At 46.2% G+C, this 23,218-nt stretch overlaps 1 protein-coding gene across 1 annotated transcript in view; it reads right to left on the reverse strand.

Moving 5' to 3' along the window:
• Window positions 1-23,218, reverse strand: part of NAF1 (nuclear assembly factor 1 ribonucleoprotein) — a 105,646-nt gene that overhangs the window by 36,897 nt on the left and 45,531 nt on the right. The window contains exon 4 of the mRNA XM_040418624.1: window positions 16,127-16,220. Within this exon, the coding sequence (XP_040274558.1) occupies window positions 16,127-16,220 (94 nt within the window). The remainder of the gene's footprint in view (window positions 1-16,126; window positions 16,221-23,218) is intronic.

Raw genomic sequence — 23,218 nt, forward strand, 5'->3', positions numbered from 1 at the left:
TTAATTTCCAGCTGTGTAGTGTCCATGAAACATGGAGAGGAAAGAACACTGATCCTTCACGGATGAGTCACTGACCATCTTACCACGGATTTCATTACAGACATGGACTTGTGAATAAGGCCCCAGTCTGAGGTCAGACTGATTGCAGTGGTGAAACTGCGTACACCGCCATCAACACTATGACGTGCAGGTGGATGGAACATTATCGCTCCAGCCAATCCATGTAATCCAAGTTATCCCAGCTGAGGTTTTTAAAGAAGCAAGGGCAGCAGGACTGGACCAGCAACGCAGAGAATAGCGCTGGAGAAAGGGGTGAATATACCATGCCTTTTTTAATTTAAGCAACTGTAGGATAAGATTTATTTATCTAGAACAGCCCCTTTAATCGTAAAGGGTACCAATGTCGTTCTTACATGGCCTGGCAAGTGCTCACTTGTGTATTTCATGGATGCCCATTGATTTAAACATCAGGAGAGGTTTACGTCTGTCTGCTCTGGTTAACCACCTAACTGTTCTGCCCGAGTTGAGCTCGGGCAGAAAGTGGAGGGAGGGAGGGCTGCTGATATCTCCTGAATGGTAGCAGATAGAGGCCTACAACTAGTCTTGTTTGAAAGCTGGCATTCATACAAGACCAAAATGACAGGAATAGTCCAAGTAACAGAAGATATATCACTGTTCGAAATCAAGTCGGGAATAATCTTGGGTAAAACCTGCTTTTACTTTCACTTTCAGCTGCATTCACAGCACCCCAATGTCTAAGTGATATCTTCCCATGTACTGAAAATCCCGCCAGGCCTCCTGCCTGCTACGAAGTTAGTAGTAAGTAGTACATGCGCTGGATTTCAGATGATTTGATGAATAGTTTAACAATACCTACAGGTTAGATATAATTATACTACAGTGAGCGGGGCCTGGTGTAGTAGAATACAGTGACTGCACCGGGCCCCGCTGCCATTACAGAACCAGATGCCGGCCCCCAGCCCCTCCTCCCTCTCAGTCGATACACCTGACGGTCGCAGCATTCGCCCCATAAGATGCAAAAAAAATACAGTATATAATCTATTTTTTATAGAAAACTGGTATTAAAAGTTATGACTGCTGAAACACAAGGGGGGGAAAATAGTATTGGTCCTTAAGGCTAAAATTAATTATGTCACTATGGGGTTAAAAGTGCAATAGTGTCCCCCAAGTTGTGCGCCAACAAGATTTACTGCAGAGACATTAAAAATCTACAATAAAAAAAAAAAAAAAACATTTTTGGGAGGGTTTTCCCAATTTTAACATTACTTAAGAGGTTAAAAGGGGTTAAGAAATGTGAAAAAAAATACTAAAAAAAAAAAAAAAAAAAAAAGAAGAAGAGCTAACAAATCATATGAACATTTTTTCAGTAAGGTTCATCCTGTGTAAACTGTCCTCATTGCAAAACCATCTAACATGGCTCTATGCAGTAGGTGGAGATTTAGTGCTAAGCAGTGGATCAGATCCAGTCGTATATATAAATCAAGGAGACATTTCCAAAGGAATGGAAATAAAACAAGCCGTGATCTGGTTCCTGGCACTGAATACACGACCCCTGCAAAGAGCCATATCACAGCTGTCTGAATGCAAGCTGTGGAACGTCGCACCTTGTCGGACATGGAGGCCTTGATGTACTTACTGAAGACTTCAGCACAAAATAAAGCCACATGTAGTACTAGATTAGCCTATTCAAAGTCATTACTGCAGACTATAATTAATACTTGAAGCATAAATTTAGAAGGCTTTTAGGTAAAAAAGTGTTCCAAGACGCCAGCTCTCTGTCCAGCTATTGTTATAAGAATCTGCACAATAGTAATTAAGGGGAAAAGAAAAAGTAATGCAAGGGGTTCCTGTCAGATGGAGTTCACAAGCTCCATTAAACTACATGCGCTAAACAAATCACACTGGAAATCTGAACAGGGATAGCGGCGTTCACTTGGAAAGGCTGCTCTTTCTGGCCGCACTGTTGCTAAGAAACAACAGAGATTGAACTCATGTTGACTTGGAAAAATGTAATTTTTACGGAATCTGTTGAAGGACAGCAACATCTAAAATGATAAAGAACACATAGAGTAGCCGTATCCAATAAAGAGAACATTCTGCTGTAAGAAAAGCACAAAAATGAGAAAACATTTGAAGAGACTTAAAGGGTAGCACATTTTTTTATTTATGTAATTGGATTGGTCTAAATTTACCTTAGTTCCCTAGTTAATACTTTTGTACAGGTATTCAATTACCTAGTAATTGCAGCATGTTCTTTCCTCCACCAGGCATTTCAGTGATGCGGCTAAAACAGCGTTGCTAGGTGTCCTCCGTCTCCTATCCTCTATATACAGAAGACGAAGGACGTAGTAGTGGGCAGTCCTGAACACTGCGTACGCGCTCCCCTCAGACCGGGATAGTGCCGATATTCGCGATCAACTACTCAGGTGGAAGAGGGCGTGTTTAAGTCTGGGGAATGCCAATTGGTTGGGGTGAGGCTGCGCGTTCCCGAGATGAGCCGAATGAATTCTGGGTAGTTAGGGAGGGAGGTCTTAGCCTCAGGGTAAGGGCATTGGCGGCCATTTTGAGAAGATAGTCAGAAAGAAGTCTTGTGAGGAGCGGTTGCTATGGACGAAATCTTAACAAGTGGTATGTGAGCACAATAATTAATGATTATGGATCACCACAGCAGCAACATATATGAAAATTTTACTTTGAGTGAAAATATGACAGTTATCCTTTAAACCTTAGGGGTTGTCCCATGACTGATGGAAAAAATTTAAATCTGTCGTAATATAATACATGACAATTTCTTTCTACCAGCCCTGTACCTCACATGGATCCAGAGATCTCCACATTCATTGCTCTGCTAGATGCTCTCCATCCTGGCAGCTCAGGGGGTGTCTTTCTGCTGCAGCTTTCTCCCTGTAACTGGCACAGCTTCCAACAGAACATTTGGCTGGTGCAGTTGAAGATTTAAACTGAGTACATTCAACCAGCTCATTGAGATGGACAAAAATAAAAACTAGAAAAGCTAAAATTTCTGGGGAAATTGTGTAAAGTGTTCTTGCCTCCACCAGTAGTCTACAACTGGAGTGGGCAGAGTAACTGTGGAAAGGTTGGACTGGGCAGCGTAACTTTATGGAGTGGGAAGAGTAGACATTTCTTCGTTTTAGCCGTTTTATTGTTGTGCCATACAAGCTGTTGCCCTCCTTCAGTATTTGATCAAGATCATCCTTCCTCACATCATCAAGCTCCCTGTGGTATGCCAGAAAATGTCAGAGCCATGCATGTACACTGTTTGTTCCTTAACATGATGAAATGATGCCTGCACAGATATCTCACTTGGTACGCATGCTTGTTTCATGCCATGGTTTTCAGAAGTGCCCATCACACTGTCACTGTGCTCTTGAACTTGACACAGAGTTGAACATGGGAATGACCACAGGTTCACTATGTACCTCATGGGCACATTCACTGTCACAAACCTCCATTTCCACTATGCTGCTGTGGGGCTCTGGATCCTGAAAGCGTGGGTATGAAAGGTCCAGTTTAGTCCAGCGTATCTTTGCAGCTTTAGATCTCTTTCCTTTAGATGGCATGATGATATTCACACGCCTCTAATTTCTTTTCGTAAATGTAGCTAGTTGAAACACCTCAAATACTTTCTACTGTATAAAACTAATTTCCAAACTTTTAAAAGGGGTTGGCCACCCCAAGTATCAAAAATCCAAAGTGCCCCAGACAATAGCCCAAACTATGAAGTCTTTATATCACGCTAAATGTGCTGGCTAGATGTCATTTTTCTAATGTGTTCACCATGACATGTTCCCCTGAGGAGCTTCCTCAGACAGGCTGTGTGGGTAAGTAAATGTCCCAGCATGCATTGCGGCAAGCATCTTCAGAGGAGCAGTCACATGACGCCCGCGCCCACCTCTGTTCCTATAGAGACAAGAGCCCCTCAGACTTAGAAAGCACACCCCAGTCCCAGCAGAAAAGAGGTCACTTCACTGGCGGTTGCCATTTTCAAACGAAGAGCTTTATAGTGTGAGAATCACAAGACCCCGACCTACATTTTGATGCACAGTCGTAGGTTAGAAATTGCCCTTCAAATTTGAGGTGGCGTTTCAATGAATGTCAATGGGCAGCGTGAGTTGCAAACAAATGGTCATATTGTGAAAACTATCAGGACTATGGCTTAGCCGTGGACATTTCTAGTGCCAGCAGGGATAGCTGAACGTTTTGATATAAGATTTGTGTAGATGGGCTTGAAAATAAGGGAGTGGTGGCAGATTAGCAATTATGTCCTAGTTTTTCAGCTCCGCCATTCATTCCTATGGGACCATTTTCGCCACAAAAACGCTGATATTTCATGAACCATTCGGCAAAATGTTCCACAAAGTAATAGCACACCAATCGAGAACAAACCGCACGTTTCGGTATATTACCGTCTATGTAGTGTAAAAACTATGGGAGGAGTAAATGTGGCTATAATAAGAATATATATATATATATGTGAGATAACAGTAAGTGGTCTTGCCATGCAAGAAACTGCAGGAGGCGCTTTACAGATAGATTTTAGTGAATATCTCACAGGCTAGGGATCGACCGATTATCGGTTTTACCGATATTATCGGCCGATATTGAGGATTTTGAACGTTATCGGTATCGGCATCTATTTTGCCGATATTCCGATAACGTATTGGGAACACAGAACGCGCTGCTCTCAGCGCGTTCTGTGTTCCCTCCGCAGCACAGGGGAGAAGGAAGCAGTGTCTCCCTCCCCCTGTAATGCCGCTGCCGCCAATGGCAGGAGAGGAGACAAGAGGAGGGGAGGGGCTGTGGCCGCTGCGCCACCAATGAAGATGAGTCTTTCATTAATTCATATACAGGAGGCGGGAGCTGGCTGCAGAATCACATAGCCGGCTCCCGACCTCTATGAACGGCCGCTGCGGTCCGCGGTAGTTAACCCCTAAGGTGCGGCGGATCGCAGCTACCGTTCATAGGGGTCGGGAGCCGGCTAGGTGATTCTGCAGCCAGCTCCCGCATCCTGTATATGAATGAGAGACTTATCTTCATTGGTGGCGCAGTGCGCCCCCCCCCCCCCCCCCCCCAAGCCCCCTAGTATTAATCATTGGTGGCGCAGTGCGCCCCCATCCCAATAGTAAAAACATTGGTGGCGCAGTGCGCCCCCCCACCCAGTATTAATCATTGGTGGCAGTGGCCACAGGATCCCCTCGCCCCTGCTCCTCCGATCGGAGCCCCAGCAGTGTAAGTCCGATCGGTTACCATGGCAGCCAGGACGCTATTGAAGCCCTGGCTGCCATGTTCAGCTCCCTGCTGTGGTGTGCACAGAGCACAGAGCAGCAGGGACAGTGTGATCTCCTATTCACCCTGATAGAGCTCTATCAGGGTGAATAGGACAAGGGTTCTAGTCCCTAAGGGGGCTAAAAGTTAGTAAAAAAAAATAAAAAATATAGGAAAAACATTTTTTCCCTCAAAAATAAAAATACCCAGAATATCGGTATAAATTATCGGCTATCGGCCTGAAAGTTGACAAATTATCGGTATCGGCCCTAAAAAATCAATATCGGTCGATCCCTATCACAGGCTATGCAAAATTTTTAATGACATGCAATAATAAAAGTAATAAGTATTCAGATCCAGGTGCTGGTTTGAGAAATGCAGAACATGTTTCGCGACACAAACCCTTTAAAGGGGTTCTTCAGGAAAGATTTAAAAGGGGTTATCCAAGACTTAACAACCCCTCCACAATGCCCTGCCTGGCAATGCTGATAATACTGGTACCCACCGCCAGTTTTCTTCCCGATCCCTCCACGTCCATCATTTCTGCATTCCAATAGCTGGTGATGCAAGTGTAACAGGTTGCCACTGCAGCCAGCTATTAGCTGTAGCAGTCACATGCTCCATGGTAAACAGAGGATCTAATCTGCATGCAAGGGAGATGCAGAGACAGCCGTGGAGCAATTGGGAGAGAACCATGTAAGTATTGTCAGCTCCGTGGGTCTGACGCATTGCGGGGCAGTTAATGAGCCTTAAATAACCCCTTTAAAATGGCCACCAGCAGCCTGTCCTAGAATGTGAGCAGGACTGGCTGCTTCCACTTGCAGAGCTGCCTAGGGGGGTGAGGCCTCACTACACCCTGGCACTTACATATATGTTGGTGAGCTTTCCCTGTTATTAGGCTCAATCATGACGGCATATGGTAGGCAGCATCACAGCATTACTATCTACTATGGATAAACAAAAAAAAACAGGCCAAGCAGTAATAAACACCTAACTCACGGGTGTACAGTACACTCTGCTTGAGCACTAGCCTCATCAATTATGGTAACCAAGGTACCAGCTCAAAAACTGCAAACAACTTACAAAGACAAAACGAGCCCAAAACAGCACCCATAAAATATAATAAAAGCTTTATTGTGTATACAAGCAACAAAAAAAGTTTTTATCAAAAAAATAAATAAAAAAAATCTGATGCAAGGACTGGTGGCAGAAAAAGCATCCTCCAGAAACCACAATTTATAAATGGGGGTGAATAAGGAAAGGTGTGTATATTATAAAGTATGGTCTGGACTACACCCACTGGGATAGTACCCTGTAAACAACATAGCTACAAATAGTGCCAGGATTAAATAGTAATAACTGTGTCCAGACCAGAGTATAAAAAACTAATACCAATATTCAAACTCACCCATTTGCAATTGTGGTCAATAGTGGACACGACCCCCAACGCGCGTTTCGGCGTAACTTCGTCTGGAGAGTAACATCATCATTGTGAATCATGCTTAATAAACCTACAAACACCAATCACAAAGAGGCTCTTAATTGTAAAAAAAAAAAAAAAAAAAAAAAAAAAAAAAAAAAGGATCACCTGAGTATAGACGGCAACCCCCACGTTTGTTTTCTTTCTTTTTTTTTCCCTAATCAAGATAGGTGCACATTTTTGGTTACAGTGTAGTATATGTATTTTTCATCACTACGTTCTTTCACTTTATAATATATGCCCTATATATTTAATAATTGCATTTCTTTGATTTTGTATTTAGATGAAATAGTCCGTATATAATTGGGCACATATAGATATACTATATATATGGATAGAATGTTCTGTTTACATATGGTAATCATATACTATATTAGGTATGATGTACAGATATATAAACTGATGTTTAATATCAACTGTAGTACTAAATGGTCCCCAGAGGGGAAGCAAAGGTACACTTTCCTATGGACTTGTTATTTGATGAGGTATCTGGAGTTGAGCACATGACTGATGGGTCCAACATGCAACCTTCCGGCCATGTCTCTACGCTCCGCCCAGGTCACATGACCTTTTGTCACATGACTGCGTGCATGCGAGTGTGACGCTCGGCCTGGAAGTGACCCGCGTCAGACCCACGGAGCTGGAGGTGATGTCGTGTGGGGGTGCGACCCTCATGTTGCCTCCTATACTCAGGTTAAGAGGAGCCTCTTTGTGATTGGCGCTGGTGGGTTTATCAGGCATGATTCACAATGATGATGTTACGCCCAGACGAAGGTACGCTGAAACGCGCGTTGGGGTCGCGTCCACTATTGACCACAAGCATAAATGGGCGAGTTTGAATAACTGGATTTTTGTACTACTTTGTACTTGTAAAATATCTTTTTCTCGTTGGATGCATTGGGGGACACAGCACCATGGTTATAAGCCCAGCTACCACTAGGAGGCTGACACTAGAAAGAAAAAAAAGTGTTTGCTCCACCCAGATGGGCTATACCCCTCTGCACAGACACTAAACTAACCAGTTGGCCCGAAAGCAGTAGGAGCATAAAAAAAAAACAGACGAACGGTGAAGCCAACATATCCTAAACCAGAAAGAGGACCATTATCCAAAGGGTCCCGGGAAATCTGGAAAACCTGAACGAAGAAAAAAAAAAAAACAACAACAAGGGTGGGATCTGTGTCTCCCAATGCATCCAATGATAAAAGGATTTTATGGTAAGTACAAAAGTCCAGTTTTCTCATGAATGGCATTGGGGGACACAGCACCATAGGAAGTCCCAAAGCAGTGCCCAAGGGTGGGAAGAAACAGCCATGCGAAGAACCTAGCACACAGCTGCTTGTAGAACCTTGCGACCCAAACTGGCATCAGCAGAGGCCAAGGAATGAATATGGTAGAATTTGGAGAAGGTGTGAACTGAGGCCCAGGTGGCAGCCTTGCAGACCTGGGAAGCAGAGGCTAGATGCCAGACCGCCCATGATGTCCCGACCGCCCTAGTGGAGTGAGCGGTCTACCGGAAGGGGGGCTCACGACTCTTCGCCACATAGGCTTCCTTGACAGTTGACCTAATCCAGTGGGAGATGGTAGCTTTGGAGGCTTTTAAACCCTTACGTGAGACCTCGGGGACGACAAAGAGTGTCAGATCGACAGAAGGGCTCCGTTAACTGGAGATACAGCCGAAGCGCCCAAACCACATCCAGACGGTGGAGAGACCGCTCTCTGGGATGAGAGGGGTTGGGACAGAACGAAGGTAGGACAATCTCCTCATTTATGTGGAAGGAAGAAACCACCTTGGGAAGAAAGGTTGTCCTGCTGAAAATCCAAAAAGGGGGACCGACACAAGAGCGCCACCAGCTCGGAGACTCTGCGAATGGAAGTAATCGCGACTAAAAATGCAACTTTAAAAAGGAGACATAAGAAAGGGAGACCTCCTTCAAGGACTCAAAGGGAGAGGACTGAAGGGCATCTAGGACCAAATTCAAATCCCGGGGTTGCACCAGGCGGAAACCCTTCCCAAGGCTGGCCTGAAGAAAGGCAAGAATCCTAGGGACGGAAAAAAGGAGAGGGTGAACCTCGCCAGGTTCACACCAAGCAAAATAGGCCTTCCAGGTACGATGGTACATCTTGGCCGACTGGGGTTTGCGTTCATGAAGCATAGTCTGGATGACTGATTCTGAGAGACTGCGGAACCTCAGCCTCAACAGCCACTCCGTTAAATGAATCCGAGGTAAACTCGGGTCGAATAGTGGACCTTGAGAAAGGAGGCTGGGACGCAGAGGTAACCGCCATGGGACCTCGGCAAGCAGGAAGACTAGGTCTGCGTACCACACCCTACGAGGCCAGTCCGGAGCCACCAATATCGCCGGAACCCGATCCATTTTGGAGGCGTCCGAGTACCCGAGGAAGAAGCGGAAGGGGAGGGAAGAGATACAGGAGACTGAATTGGGACCACAGCAGCACCAAGGTGTCTACCGCCAGAGGCTGAGGATCCCGAGACCTGGCGACGTAAAGCGGGAGATTGTGATTCAGACGGGAGGCGAAGAGATCCGTGTCTGGGATTCCCCAACACTGACAGAGCTGGTGAAACACAGTGGAGTGAGCGGGAACGTGTTCTTCTGCCCACCGTAGGATGCGAGAGGCTTCCTTCAGGACTGGCATGCTTCTGGTGCCCCCCAGGTGGTTCAAATAAGCCACCGCAGTGGAGTTGTCCGTCTGAATCCAGACAGGATGACCGCAGAGATGGTGAGTCCAACAGGACAGGGCTAGGTATATGGCCCTGAGCTCCAGAATATTGATCTGTAGGGAGCTCTCCCATATCGACCACTGACCGTGGGTACTGAGAGACCCGAAGACTGCCCCCCAAACTGCCAGGCTGGCTTCTGAGGAGATCACCTGCAAATGAAGGGGAAGGAAGGATCTGCCAAGGGAGACAGTTAGCAGGTTCAGCCACCAGCGCAAGTCCCAGTGGACCTGTAGGGACAGGCAGATCGGGCGATCGAGGCCTGGCGGAGAGTTGTTCCACCTGGCAAGGATAGAGAGCTGAAGGGACCATGTGTGGAATTGGGCATAAGGAATTGCCTCGAAGGCGGCAACCATCTGGCCCAGGACGCCCATGCACACCCTAATGGACAGAGGAGACTGCTTGCGAAGGCGAACCACCCCAGACTGGAGAGCCACTACCTTGTCCTGAGAAAAGAACATTCGGCCAAGGCGAGTGTCGAGGACCATGTCTAGGAATTCCATCCTCTGGCTGGGAACAAGGGAGGACTTGGAGTGATTCACCAGCCAGCCGAACTGGGACAGCACAGACAGGGTGATGAAGGCTGAACAGGTGGCTGTCCTCCAGGGACGGAGCCTTCACCAGAAGATCGTCCAGGTAGGGTATTATGGCAACTCCCCTGGCACGGAGAAGTGTGACAAGGGGAGCCAACACCTTGGTAAAAGACCCTCTGGACGGACACCAGGCCGAAGGGCAATGCCACGAATTGAAAATGCAGAGAACCTACTGCAAGCGGTAAAGACTGAGAGACCTCTCAGAGACTGAGCCATCAGGACACGCAGGTAGGCATCTCAGATGTCGATGGACGACAGTAACTCGTCCACCTCGAGGGAAGCAATCACCGACCTGAGGGACTCCATACGAAAGTGGCTGACAAGGACAAAGTAATTGAGCTCCTTAAGATCCAAAATGGGGCAAGGGGAACCGTCCTTCTTGAGAACTGTGAAGAGGTTCGAGTAAAACCCCTGAAAATGTTCCAAGGTCAGGACAGGAACAATCACTCCGTGCGCATAAAGTGAATAAATGGCCTGAAAAAAAGCGGCCGCCCGGGAGGGGGACCTGGGTAACAACTAAAAGAATTCTCCGCCCTCCCCACGGGTCGGTTCTATCTTGTATCCAGAGGACACAACCTCCAGAACCCAGGAGGAGTCCACGCTTGCACTCAATTGCTCCTGAAAGGAGAGCAACCGACTCCCCACTCGAGGGGGCAACTTGAGCAGGGGAAACACGTCATGCAGATAACTGCTTTGCAGACTGGGGTTTGGAAGGCTTAGGGCAGGCGTGCCAGGAGGGCTTGGCCTTGAAGGAAGGCCGAACGATCATTTTGTCCTAACGAGAAGAGGAATCCCGAAAGGAGCGAAAGCGCTGAGATCGCAATGCAGACATAGGGCGGCTGCGGCGTTCTGGAGCAGGAGAGAACTTTTCCCACCCGTGGCCTCAGAGATAAGCCCCTCCAAGCATTTCCCGAAAAGCCTACCACACAGGAAAGGGAGAGATATGAGTGGCATCCACTGCCCAGGCACGAAGCCAAACAGTGCGGCGGATGGCCACAGAGTTGGCAGCCGCCCTGCTAGAGCGGCGTGCCGATTCCAAGGAAGCATCACAAAGGTACCGGTATGCCTGGAGAAGATGAGAGGCAAAGAGATGGAGCTCCCCCTGAGTAGAATCCAAGGAAAAAGGACTGAACAAGCTGTTTGGCCCATACCACACAGGCCTTAGCCACCCATGGCGCAGCAAAGGCAGGACGGATAGTAGAACCCGCTGTGACAGTTGCAGACTTGGACAATGAGTCTACAAGGAGGCCACGTCGGCCAAAGGAAGGGTGGTAGCCTTAGCAAGTCGGGCCACTTGTGCGTCTACCTGAGGAGGGACAGACCACATAGTAATGGACTCCTTGGAAAAGGGAAAGAGGATGTCCGAGCTCTTGGCGGGCTGAAGACGCCTATCTGGATGACGCAGGGAGTCGGGAACGGTGGAAGGATACGGATTCCTGAGCAAAAAAGGAGGGGTCTTCCTGCACGTGGAGAGCATCCCTAACTGCCCTGATGAGATCCTGCATGGCCGCAGACAGGGCTGTGCTCTGCTCCGATCCGGAATCAGAGGTGTCCCCCGAGGCGGCGGAAGGTGCGGCAGGGGAGGATTCATCGCCAGCCTCAGACATGTAATGGGAGTGACCCAAGGATGCAGAGGATGAGCGGGACAAGGCTGTGACAACCCGAGGTTGTTTGCGGGACCTGATGTCTGAACGGGAGCGTGCCCCTTCCGCTGAGGAGACCCTGGGAGGGACTGAGGCTGTAATTTGGGCAGGCAAGCGGTCCATCGATTCAACCATGGATTGGGAGAGTCGGGCAAGGTTCCTTATGGCTTGGGACAGGGAGGCAGCCCATTCAGGAGGAACCGACCCAGAAGGGGTTGTCAGGGAGTCCGGAGAGGATCTGGGGGCAAGGCACTGCGCACAAACAGGCTCAGGTTGACCGATTGGCAACTTTTTATTACAACGGGCACACGAATAAAACGTGGAGACCCCGAGGGGAGGCTGGGGATGGGAGTCTTCTCTGGAAGAGGACATGAGGACTGGTTGGGAGCCTGAAAAAAAAAAAAGGAAAAGCAGCCAGCCAGAGGCTGTCCTATCGGACTCCAGTAGCTGTGTCCCCGAAGAGGTGCTGCAGCAGTCGCAGGAGAGTGCCAGGAGGGCTGCAAGGAGATCTGGATAGCATCCCTCAGGAGTGCTGACAAGATGGAGGCCCAGAATAAAAGCCAGCAAAAAGTAGGCAAAAACTCCACCTGCAGCAAAAACCCGCAATAAATTGGGATAGGAGGGGAAGGAGACCCGTCCCAAGAGAAGTGGGGAGGGGACAAGAAAAAAGCCTGGTAAGCAAGGGGGGCGGGAAGGATGTGGCCTAGGCAAAGAAAAAGCCGGGGCCTCGATTAATGCCGCAGTTGGGAAAGGAGCGCTGTCGGCGGAGAGGAACCGCAGGCACTCCAGAACGGGAAAAAAAAAAAAAAAATGGTGAGGGGGGGCTCCTGGGAGGGAAAAACCGGGGCAAACAGAGCACCAGGGGCCCGAGGACAGGGCAGGGAAGATGTAAAGTAGAAGAGGGCCCGAGTAACTTTATTCTTTCATGAGTTATTTACAAGTTTCTGACCACTTATAAAATGTGTTCAATATGCTGCCTATTGTGTTGGATTGTCAATGCAACCCTCTTCTCCCAGTCTTTACACACTGATCGCAACACCGCAGGAGAAATGCTAGCACAGGATTCCAGTATCCGTAGTTTCAAGTGCTGCACATCTCGTATCTTCACAGCATATACAATTGCCTTCAGATGACCCCAAAGATAAAAGTCTAAGAGGGTCAGATCGGGAGACCTTGGGGGCCATTCAACAGGCCCACGATGACCAATCCACTTTCCAGGAAACTGTTCATCTAGGAATGCTCAGACCTGACACCCATAATGTGGTGGTGCACCATCTTGCTGGAAAAACTCAGGGAACGTGCCAGCTTCAGTGCATAAAGAGGGAAACACATCATAATTTAGCAATTTTGCATATCCAGTGGCCTTGAGGTTTCCATTGATTAAGAATGGCCCCACTATCTTTGTACCCCATATACCACACCATACCATCAATTTTTTTGTTCCAACAGTACGGATACTGGAAGCCTGTGCTAGCATTTCTCCAGCGGTGTTGCCATCAGTGTGTGAAGAGTGGGAGAAGAGGGTTGCATTGACAATCCAACACAATGGGCAGCACATTGATCACATTTTATAAGTGGTCAGAAACTTGTAAATAACTCATGAAAGAAAGTTACGTTAAAACCAAGCACACCATTGTTTTTCTTGTGAAATTCCCAATAAGTTTGATGTGTCACATGACCCTCTTCCTATTGAAAAAACAAAAGTTGGATTCAAAATGGCCGACTTCAAAATGGTGCCATGGTCACCACCCATCTTGAAAAGTTTCCCCCCCTCACATATACTAATGTGCCACAAACAGGAAGTTAATATCACCAACCATTCCCATTTTATTAAGGTGTATCCATATAAATGGCCCACCCTATATACAGGGAGTGCAGAATTATTAGGCAAGTTGTATTTTTGAGGATTAATTTTATTATTGAACAACCATGTTCTCAATGAACCCAAAAAACTCAATATCAAAGCTGAATATTTTTGGAAGTAGTTTTTAGTTTGTTTTTAGTTTTAGCTATTTTAGGGGGATATCTGTGTGTGCAGGTGACTATTACTGTGCATAATTATTAGGCAACTTAACAAAAAACAAATATATACCCATTTCAATTATTTATTTTTACCAGTGAAACCAATATAACATCTCAACATTCACAAATATACATTTCTGACATTCAAAAATAAAACAAAAACAAATCAGTGACCAATATAGCCACCTTTCTTTGCAAGGACACTCAAAAGCCTGCCATCCATGGATTCTGTCAGTGTTTTGATCTGTTCACCATCAACATTGCGTGCAGCAGCAACCACAGCCTCCCAGACACTGTTCAGAGAGGTGTACTGTTTTCCCTCCTTGTAAATCTCACATTTGATGATGGACCACAGGTTCTCAATGGGGTTCAGATCAGGTGAACAAGGAGGCCATGTCATTAGATTTTCTTCTTTTATACCCTTTCTTGCCAGCCACGCTGTGGAGTACTTGGACGCGTGTGATGGAGCATTGTCCTGCATGAAAATAATGTTTTTCTTGAAGGATGCAGACTTCTTCCTGTACCACTGCTTGAAGAAGGTGTCTTCCAGAAACTGGCAGTAGGACTGGGAGTTGAGCTTGACTCCATCCTAAACCCGAAAAGGCCCCACAAGCTCATCTTTGATGATACCAGCCCAAACCTGTACTCCACCTCCACCTTGCTGGCGTCTGAGTCGGACTGGAGCTCTCTGCCCTTTACCAATCCAGCCACGGGCCCATCCATCTGGCCCATCAAGACTCACTCTCATTTCATCAGTCCATAAAACCTTAGAAAAATCAGTCTTGACGTTTCAGCTTGTGTGTCTTGTTCAGTGGTGGTCGTCTTTCAGCCTTTCTTACCTTGGCCATGTCTCTGAGTATTGCACACCTTGTGCTTTTGGGCACTCCAGTGATGTTGCAGCTCTGAAATATGGCCAAACTGGTGGCAAGTGGCATCTTGGCAGCTGAACGCTTGACTTTTCTCAGTTCATGGGCAGTTATTTTGCGCCTTGGTTTTTCCACACGCTTCTTGCGACCCTGTTGACTATTTTGAATGAAACGCTTGATTGTTCGATGATCACGCTTCAGAAGCTTTGCAATTTTAAGAGTGCTGCATCCCTCTGCAAGATATCTCACTATTTTTGACTTTTCTGAGCCTGTCAAGTCCTTCTTTTGACCCATTTTGCCAAAGGAAAGGAAGTTGCCTAATAATTATGCACACCTAATATAGGGTGTTGATGTCATTAGACCACACCCCTTCTCATTACAGAGATGCACATCACCTAATATGCTTAATTGGTAGTAGGCTTTCGAGCCTATACAGCTTGGAGTAAGACAACATGCATAAAGAGGATGATGTGGTCAAAATACTCATTTGCCTAATAATTCTGCACGCAGTGTATATATAAAAGGGTGGATTATATTTAGCTAAATTCTGTAAACTGCAGTCTCAAACTACAGGCGTTCGGTTTTAGTTGTATGGGGTGCATTCAACTTCTTGATCGCTTTCTGGAAGCAGGTTAAAGAAAAGGCAGCAGTTCTGCCACTGCTTTTTGGGTACACTATGCAGGAAACATAACATTTTTTGTGCTGTCTGTACGATTACAGAGATACCAATTTGATATAGTTTTTATTTTTAGGCTACTTTCACACTGGCATTTTGGCTTTCCGTTTGAGATCTGTTCAGGGCTCTCACAAGCGGTCCAAAACTGATCAGTTTTGCCCTAATGTATTCTGAATGGAAAAGGATCCACTCAGAATGCCTGTTTGCCTCCGTTCAGTCTCCATTCCGCTTTGGAGGTAGACACCAAAACACTGCTTGCAGCTTTTTGGTGTCCGTCTGACGAAACTGAGCCAAACGGATCCGTTCTGACACACAATGTAAGTCAACGGGGACGGATCCGTTTTCTATGACACAATCTGGCACAATAGAAAACGGATCTGTCCTCCATTGACTTTCAATGGTGTTCAAGACGGATCCGTCTTGGCTATGTTAAAGATAATACAAACGGATCCATCTGTGCAGATCCATGACGGATCCGCACCAAACGCGAGTGTGAAAGTAGCCTTAGTTTTTCTTATTTTACACAAAAACATTTTTTGAAAAAAAAAAAAAAAAAAAAAAAAAGTGTCGACATTTTCTGACTTTTTAGAGACTCACCAGAGCATAGTTACCTTCTCAAAACAGCTAATCTGAGGGGGTCCCAGGTGTCAGACCCTCAATGATTAGATACTATGACTCATCTAGGAGGATAGGTCATCAGTAAAAAAAAATAAAAGAAATCCTGGAAGACCCTTTTAACTTTTTCACTTATGGTCCCTTGAGAAATACAGCATTAGATCACTCAAAATTTCTAAAACATACCCAATTGTTCGATAATGCTTGAAACTGTTCCAAATGGCTTTAATTCAACGTGGTCTGGCAGGCTAATGGATAATTCTTCAACTTCCGGTAACTCCTAGAGAGGGAAAAATAAGTATTTTACTGACAGTTCTTGTAATGCACTCAATCAACACAAGTCAAGTCAAACAACTTAACTCAATGTGTGGCTAACCACAGATTGCAAAAAAAGGGTTTTCAGCTGCTGGACAATAACATTTATCAGGATGATCTTTCAGGTTAGTGGGCTGAAGGGAAAACACCGGCTTAAGCAACTCCACATTAGCATTTTCTGTTCCTTGTGGATATAATGGACAACTCGGGCCTTATAATACTCAAATTCTGTCAGAAAACAAAAAGGTCAAATTCTTATTTGCAGCAAATACAGAAAACTGGAGGATTTAGCAGGCTCACCATTGTGCTAATGTTAGAAAATGTCATCTAAACTTCTAGTGGCATACTGGAAAAAAATTCATGCAAGTCAAATGCTCTCCACAAAACCATTAAAAGATCACTTTAAAAACTTCTCCAGGTCTACTGATCTTTGATCAAGTGTGAAGCCATCAGAAACACAGCAGGAAGTTTCCTGACAGTCACAGAACTTGCACAGCCCGCTTGTGCTGAACCATGACCACAGCAGAGATCAGTGAAGTAAATGGAATCCAAAAATATACAAGACAAACTGAGATTTTCCACACATCCCACTAATTCTGTATCTCTCTATATAATAAAATTTATATATATATATATATATATATATATATATATATATATATATATATATATACACACACACATATACATATACACAGGATCTTCTCAAAAAATTAGCATATTGTGATAAAGTTCATTATTTTCTGTAATGTACTGATAAACATTAGACTTTCATATACACTGCTCAAAAAAATAAAGGGAACACAAAAATAACACATCCTAGATCTGAGTTAATTAAATATTCTTCTGAAATACTTTGTTCTTTACATAGTTGAATGTGCCGACAACAAAATCATACAAAAATTTAAAAATGGAAATCTAATTTTTCAACCCATGGAGGTCTGGATTTGGAGTCACACTCAAAATTAAAGTGGAAAAACACACTACAGGCTGATCCAACTTTGATGTAATGTCCTTAAAACAAGTCAAAATGAGGCTCAGTAGTGTGTGTGGCCTCCACGTGCCTGTATGACCTCCCTACAACGCCTGTGCATGCTCCTGATGAGGTGGCGGACGGTCTCCTGAGGGATCTCCTCCCAGACCTGGACTAAAGCATCTGCCAACTCCTGGACAGTCTGTGGTGCAACGTGACGTTGGTGGATAGAGCGAGACATGATGTCCCAGATGTGCTCAATTGGATTCAGGTCTGGGGAACGGGCGGGCCAGTCCATAGCATCAATGCCTTCGTCTTGCAGGAACTGCTGACACACTCCAGCCACATGAGGTCTAGCATTGTCTTGCATTAGGAGGAACCCAGGGCCAACCGCACCAGCATATGGTCTCACAAGGGGTCTGAGGATCTCATCTCGGTACCTAATGGCAGTCAGGCAACCTCTGGCGAGCACATGGAGGGCTGTGCGGCCCTCCAAAGAAATGCCACTCCACACCATTACTGACCCAATCCCAAAGCGGTCATGCTGGTGGATGTTGCAGGCAGAAGAACGTTCTCCACGGCCTCTCCAGACTCTGTCACATGTGCTCAGTGTGAACCTGCTTTCATCTGTGAAGAGCACAGGGCGCCAGTGGCAAATTTGCCAATCTTGGTGTTCTCTGCAAATGCCAAACGTCCTGCACGGTGTTGGGCTGTAAGCACAACCCCCACCTGTGGACGTCGGGCCCTCATATCACCCTCATGGAGTCTGTTTCTGACCGTTTGAGCAGACACATGCACATTTGTGGCCTGCTGGAGGTCATTTTGCAGGGCTCTGGCAGTGCTCCTCCTGTTCCTCCTTGCACAAAGGCGGAGGTAGCGCTCCTGCTGCTGGGTTGTTGCCCTCCTACGGCCTCCTTCACATCTCCTGATGTACTGGCCTGTCTCCTGGTAGCGCCTCCATGCTCTGGACACTACGCTGACAGACACAGCAAACCTTCTTGCCACAGCTCGCATTGATGTGCCATCCTGGATAAGCTGCACTACCTGAGCCACTTGTGTGGGTTGTAGACTCCGTCTCATGCTACCACTAGAGTGAAAGCACCGCCAGCATTCAAAAGTGACCAAAACATCAGCCAGGAAGCATAGGAACTGAGAAGTGGTCTGTGGTTACCACTTGCAGAACCACTCCTTTATTGGGGGTGTCTTGCTAATTGCCTATAATTTCCACCTGTTGTCTATCCCATTTGCACAACAGCATGTGAAATTGATTGTCACTCAGTGTTGCTTCCTAAGTGGACAGTTTGATTTCACAGAAGTGTGATTGACTTGGAGTTACATTGGGTTGTTTAAGTGTTCCCTTTATTTTTTTGAGCAGTGTATTTTAGATTCATTACACACAACTGAAGTAGTTCCAGCCTTTTCTTGTTTTAATATTGATGATTTTGGCATACAGCTCATGAAAACCCCAAATTCCTATCTCAAAAAATTAGCATATTTCATCCGACCAATAAAAGAAAAGTGTTTTTAATACAAAAAAAGTCAACCTTCAAATAATTAAGTTCAGTTATGCACTCAATACTTGGTCGGGAATCCTTTTGCAGAAATGACTGCTTCAATGCGGCGTGGCATGGAGGCAATCAGCCTGTGGCACTGCTGAGGTGTTATGGAGGCCCAGGATGCTTCGATAGCGGCCTTAAGCTCATCCAGAGTGTTGGGTCTTGCGTCTCTCAACTTTCTCTTCCCAATATCCCACAGATTCTCTATGGGGTTCAGGTCAGGAGAGTTGGCAGTCCAATTGAGCACAGTAATACCATGGTCAGTAAACCATTTACCAGTGGTTTTGGCACTGTGAGCAGGTGCCAGGTCGTGCTGAAAAATGAAATCTTCATCTCCATAAAGCTTTTCAGCAGATGGAAGCATGAAGTGCTCCAAAATCTCCTGATAGCTAGCTGCATTGACCCTGCCCTTGATAAAACACAGTGGACCAACACCAGCAGCTGACATGGCACCCCAGACCATTACTGACTGTGGGTACTTGACACTGGACTTCAGGCATTTTGGCATTTCCCTCTCCCCAGTCTTCCTCCAGACTCTGGCACCTTGATTTCAGAATGACATGCAAAATTAGCTTTCATCCGAAAAAAGTACTTTGGACCACTGAGCAACAGTCCAGTGCTGCTTCTCTGTAGCCCAGGTCAGGCGCTTCTGCCGCTGTTTCTGGTTCAAAAGTGGCTTGACCTGGGGAATGCGGCACCTGTAGCCCATTTCCTGCACACGCCTGTACACGGTGGCTCTGGATGTTTCTACTCCAGACTCAGTCCACTGCTTCCGCAGGTCCCCCAAGGTCTGGAATCGGTCCTTCTCCACAATCTTCCTCAGGGTCCGGTCACCTCTTCTCGTTGTGCAGCGTTTTCTGCCACACTTTTTCCTTCCCACAGACTTCCCACTGAGGTGCCTTGATACAGCACTCTGGGAAGAGCCTATTCGTTCAGAAATTTCTTTCTGTGTCTTACCCTCTTGCTTGAGGGGGTCAATGATGGCCTTCTGGACAGCAGTCAGGTCGGCAGTCTTACCCATGATTGCGTTTTTGAGTAATGAACCAGGCTGGGAGTTTTTAAAAGCCTCAGGAATCTTTTGCAGGTGTTTAGAGTTAGAGTTAATTAGTTGATTCAGATGATTAGGTTAATAGCTCGTTTAGAGAACCTTTTCATGATATGCTAATTTTTTGAGATAGGAATTTTGGGTTTTCATGAGCTGTATGCCAAAATCATCAATATTAAAACAAGAAAAGGCTTGAACTACTTCAGTTGTGTGTAATGAATCTAAAATATATGAAAGTCTAATGTTTATCAGTACATTACAGAAAATAATGAACTTTATCACAATATGCTAATTTTTTGAGAAAATATATATATATATATATATATATATATATATATATATACACATACACACACACACACACATACAATCTGACTGACTGCAAGAGCTCAAAATGCACCAAGTTTATCAAGAGGTGTGTGTATTACATTTGGCACAAATCACACCAAATATCTCACTTTACTCTTCAATGGTATAAGAAGCACTAATCTTAAAGGGTTTCTGTCATCACAGGGCTCCAGATGGCGACCAAAATAGTCGCCAATGCGACTTAGAATTTACAAATGGCGACAAGACTTTTTAGTCTTGTCGCCATTTGCAACTAGACCCGCCGCAACTCTGCAGTTGAATACAGCGGCGGGGCACAGGAGATGCTAGTTCTCTGCCCCGCCGCAGATGTTCTTCTCAGCAGCGCAGTGGAGAAGGAGTCTCTCCCTCCCCCTGTGCTGCTGCCGCCGCCAATAAGAATAGACGGGAGGAGGAGGGGAGGGGCTGTGGCCACCAATGAAGATAACTGACCTGTTAATACAAATACAGGAGGCGGGTGCCGGAATCAAATAGCCAGCACCCGACCTCTATGACAGGGGGCTGCGATCCGCTGCAGTTAACCCTTCAGGTGTGGTACCTGAGGGGTTAACTGCAGCGGATCGCAGCTCCCCGTCATAGAGGTCAGGTGCTGGCTATTTGATTCCGGCACCCACCTCCTGTATTTGTATTAACAGGTCAGTTATCTTCATTGGTGGCGCAGTGCGCCCCCCTCAACACCCCAGTATAATAAACATTGGTGGCACAGTGCCAATGAGGGTTAAAATTATTTAAAATTAACTCACCTCCTCCAATTGATCGTGTAGCTGCCGGTCTCCTGTTCTTTCTTCAGGACCTGTGGTGACGTCACTGAGCTCATCACATGGTCCATTACCATGGCAATGGATCATGTGACGAACCATGTGATGAGCACAGTGATGTCACCACAGGTCCTTTGACAGGTCCTCAAGAAAGAACAGGAGACTGGCAGCTACGCGATCAATTGGAGGAGGCGAGTTAATTATATATATGTTTTAACCCTCAATTTACCTTCTACTAAGCATGTATTAAAGAATGCTATTTTCCCTGATAACCATGTTATAAGGGAAAATAACAGTGAATAGACTTTCATCCTAGCAACCATGCGTTAAAATCGCACCGCATCCGCACTTGCTTGCGATTTTCACTCAGCCCCATTAACTTCTATGGGGCCTGCGTTGCGTGAAAAACGCACAACATAGAGCATGCTGCAATTTTCACGCAACGCACAAGTGATGCGTGAAAATCACCGCTCATGTGCACAGCATTACACCCGCGCAGAAATCTCACCCAGGTGAAAGGGACCTAAGGGTGAATAGGACAAGGGTTCCAGCCCCTAAGGGGGCTAATAGTAAGAAAAATAAATAAAATAAACACTAAGGCTACTTTCACACTTGCGGCAGTGTGATCCGGCAAGCAGTTCCGTCGTCGGAACTGCCTGCCGGATCCGCCGATCTGGATGTGACTGAAAGCATTTGAGAGACGCATGCGCAGACCGGAAGGACATTCAGGCAAGTCTTCAGTTTTTTTTGCCGGAGATAAAACCGTAGCATGCTACGGTTTTATCTTTTGCCTGATCAGTCAAAATGACTGAACTGAAGACATCCTGATGCATCCTGAATGGATTGCTCTCCATTCAGAAAGCATGGGGATATGACGGATCAGTTATTTTCCGGTATAGAGCCCCTGTGACGGAACTCTATGCCGGAAATGAAATACACTAGTGTGAAAGTACCCTATAATATTAAAGGGAGTCTTTTACGCAGATTCACCCTCTTAACCTAACAGTGTTATGTCCACGGCATCCCCGCTATTAAAACGGTGCTTACAGTTTGTTCCTTGCTAGCATCGTGGAGAAAAACAAACACTTTTAATCCGCATGGAAATGAGTCTGAAGGTGCCCAGGGGCGGCGTTACATCGGCCGGTGCCCAGGCCCCTGGATCATTTTCACACGAAGGCACTCCCCCTCTGCCGCCCCTTAGTCTCTGTTCAAACCTCCCTCCTCCCGTCCGTAATCCTGCGCATGCGCCGATGAACGCGATATTGGCGCGTGCGCATTGAATGAGCACTGTCGGGCCAGGGCATCGCATTTTAGAATGCGCATGCGCGGGATTACAGACGGGAGGAGGGAGGTTAGAACAGAGAATAAGGGCGGGCAGACGCTATTAGGTTAATAGGGTGAATCTGCGTGAAAGACTCCCTTTAAGTTTAAAGGGGTTGTCCGGGATCAAACTCATTTTTTTTTTAAAGTAGCTTACTCACCATTAGTAGCCAAGTTTATATTCCCAAGATGTTTTTAGGTAGCTTTTACACTGCTGCATTACTGCTACAGTCCCCAACAGACTGTTTACATATCTGTTTATGTATGCCATCACTTCCTGCTGCAAAGCATTGTGTGCCCCAGTGCAGCTCAGCAGCAGGTGGTTTCTACAGTGTAAGATCACCTCCCAGCATCCGCCCCCTTCATACATATTCAGCCTCCTGCACATCATTCACTCCTCCATAGATCCGCCCCCCTCTTACATATTCAGCCTCCTGCACATTATTCACTCCTTCATAGATCCGCCCCCTTCATACATATTCAGCCTCCTGCACATCATTCACTCCTCCATAGATCTGCCCCCCTCATACATATTCAGCCTCCTGCACATTATTCACTCCTCCATAGATCCGCCCCCCTCATACATATTCAGCCTCCTACACATTATTCACTCCTCCATAGATCCGCCCCCTCTTACATATTCAGCCTCCTACACATTATTCACTCCTCCATAGATCCGTCCCTCTCATACATATTCAGCCTCCTGCACATTATTCACTCCTCCATAGATCCGCCCCCTCATACATATTCAGCCTCCTGCACATTATTCACTCCTCCATAGATCTGCCCCCTCTTACATATTCAGCCTCCTGCACATTATTCACTCCTCCATAGATCCGCCCCCTCATACATATTAAGCCTCCTGCACATTATTCACTCCTCCATAGATCCGCCCCCTCATACATATTAAGCCTCCTGCACATTATTCACTCCTCCATAGATCCG

Source organism: Bufo bufo, chromosome 2 (assembly GCF_905171765.1).
Source record: "Bufo bufo chromosome 2, aBufBuf1.1, whole genome shotgun sequence".
Classification (NCBI taxonomy): Eukaryota; Metazoa; Chordata; class Amphibia; order Anura; family Bufonidae; genus Bufo; species Bufo bufo.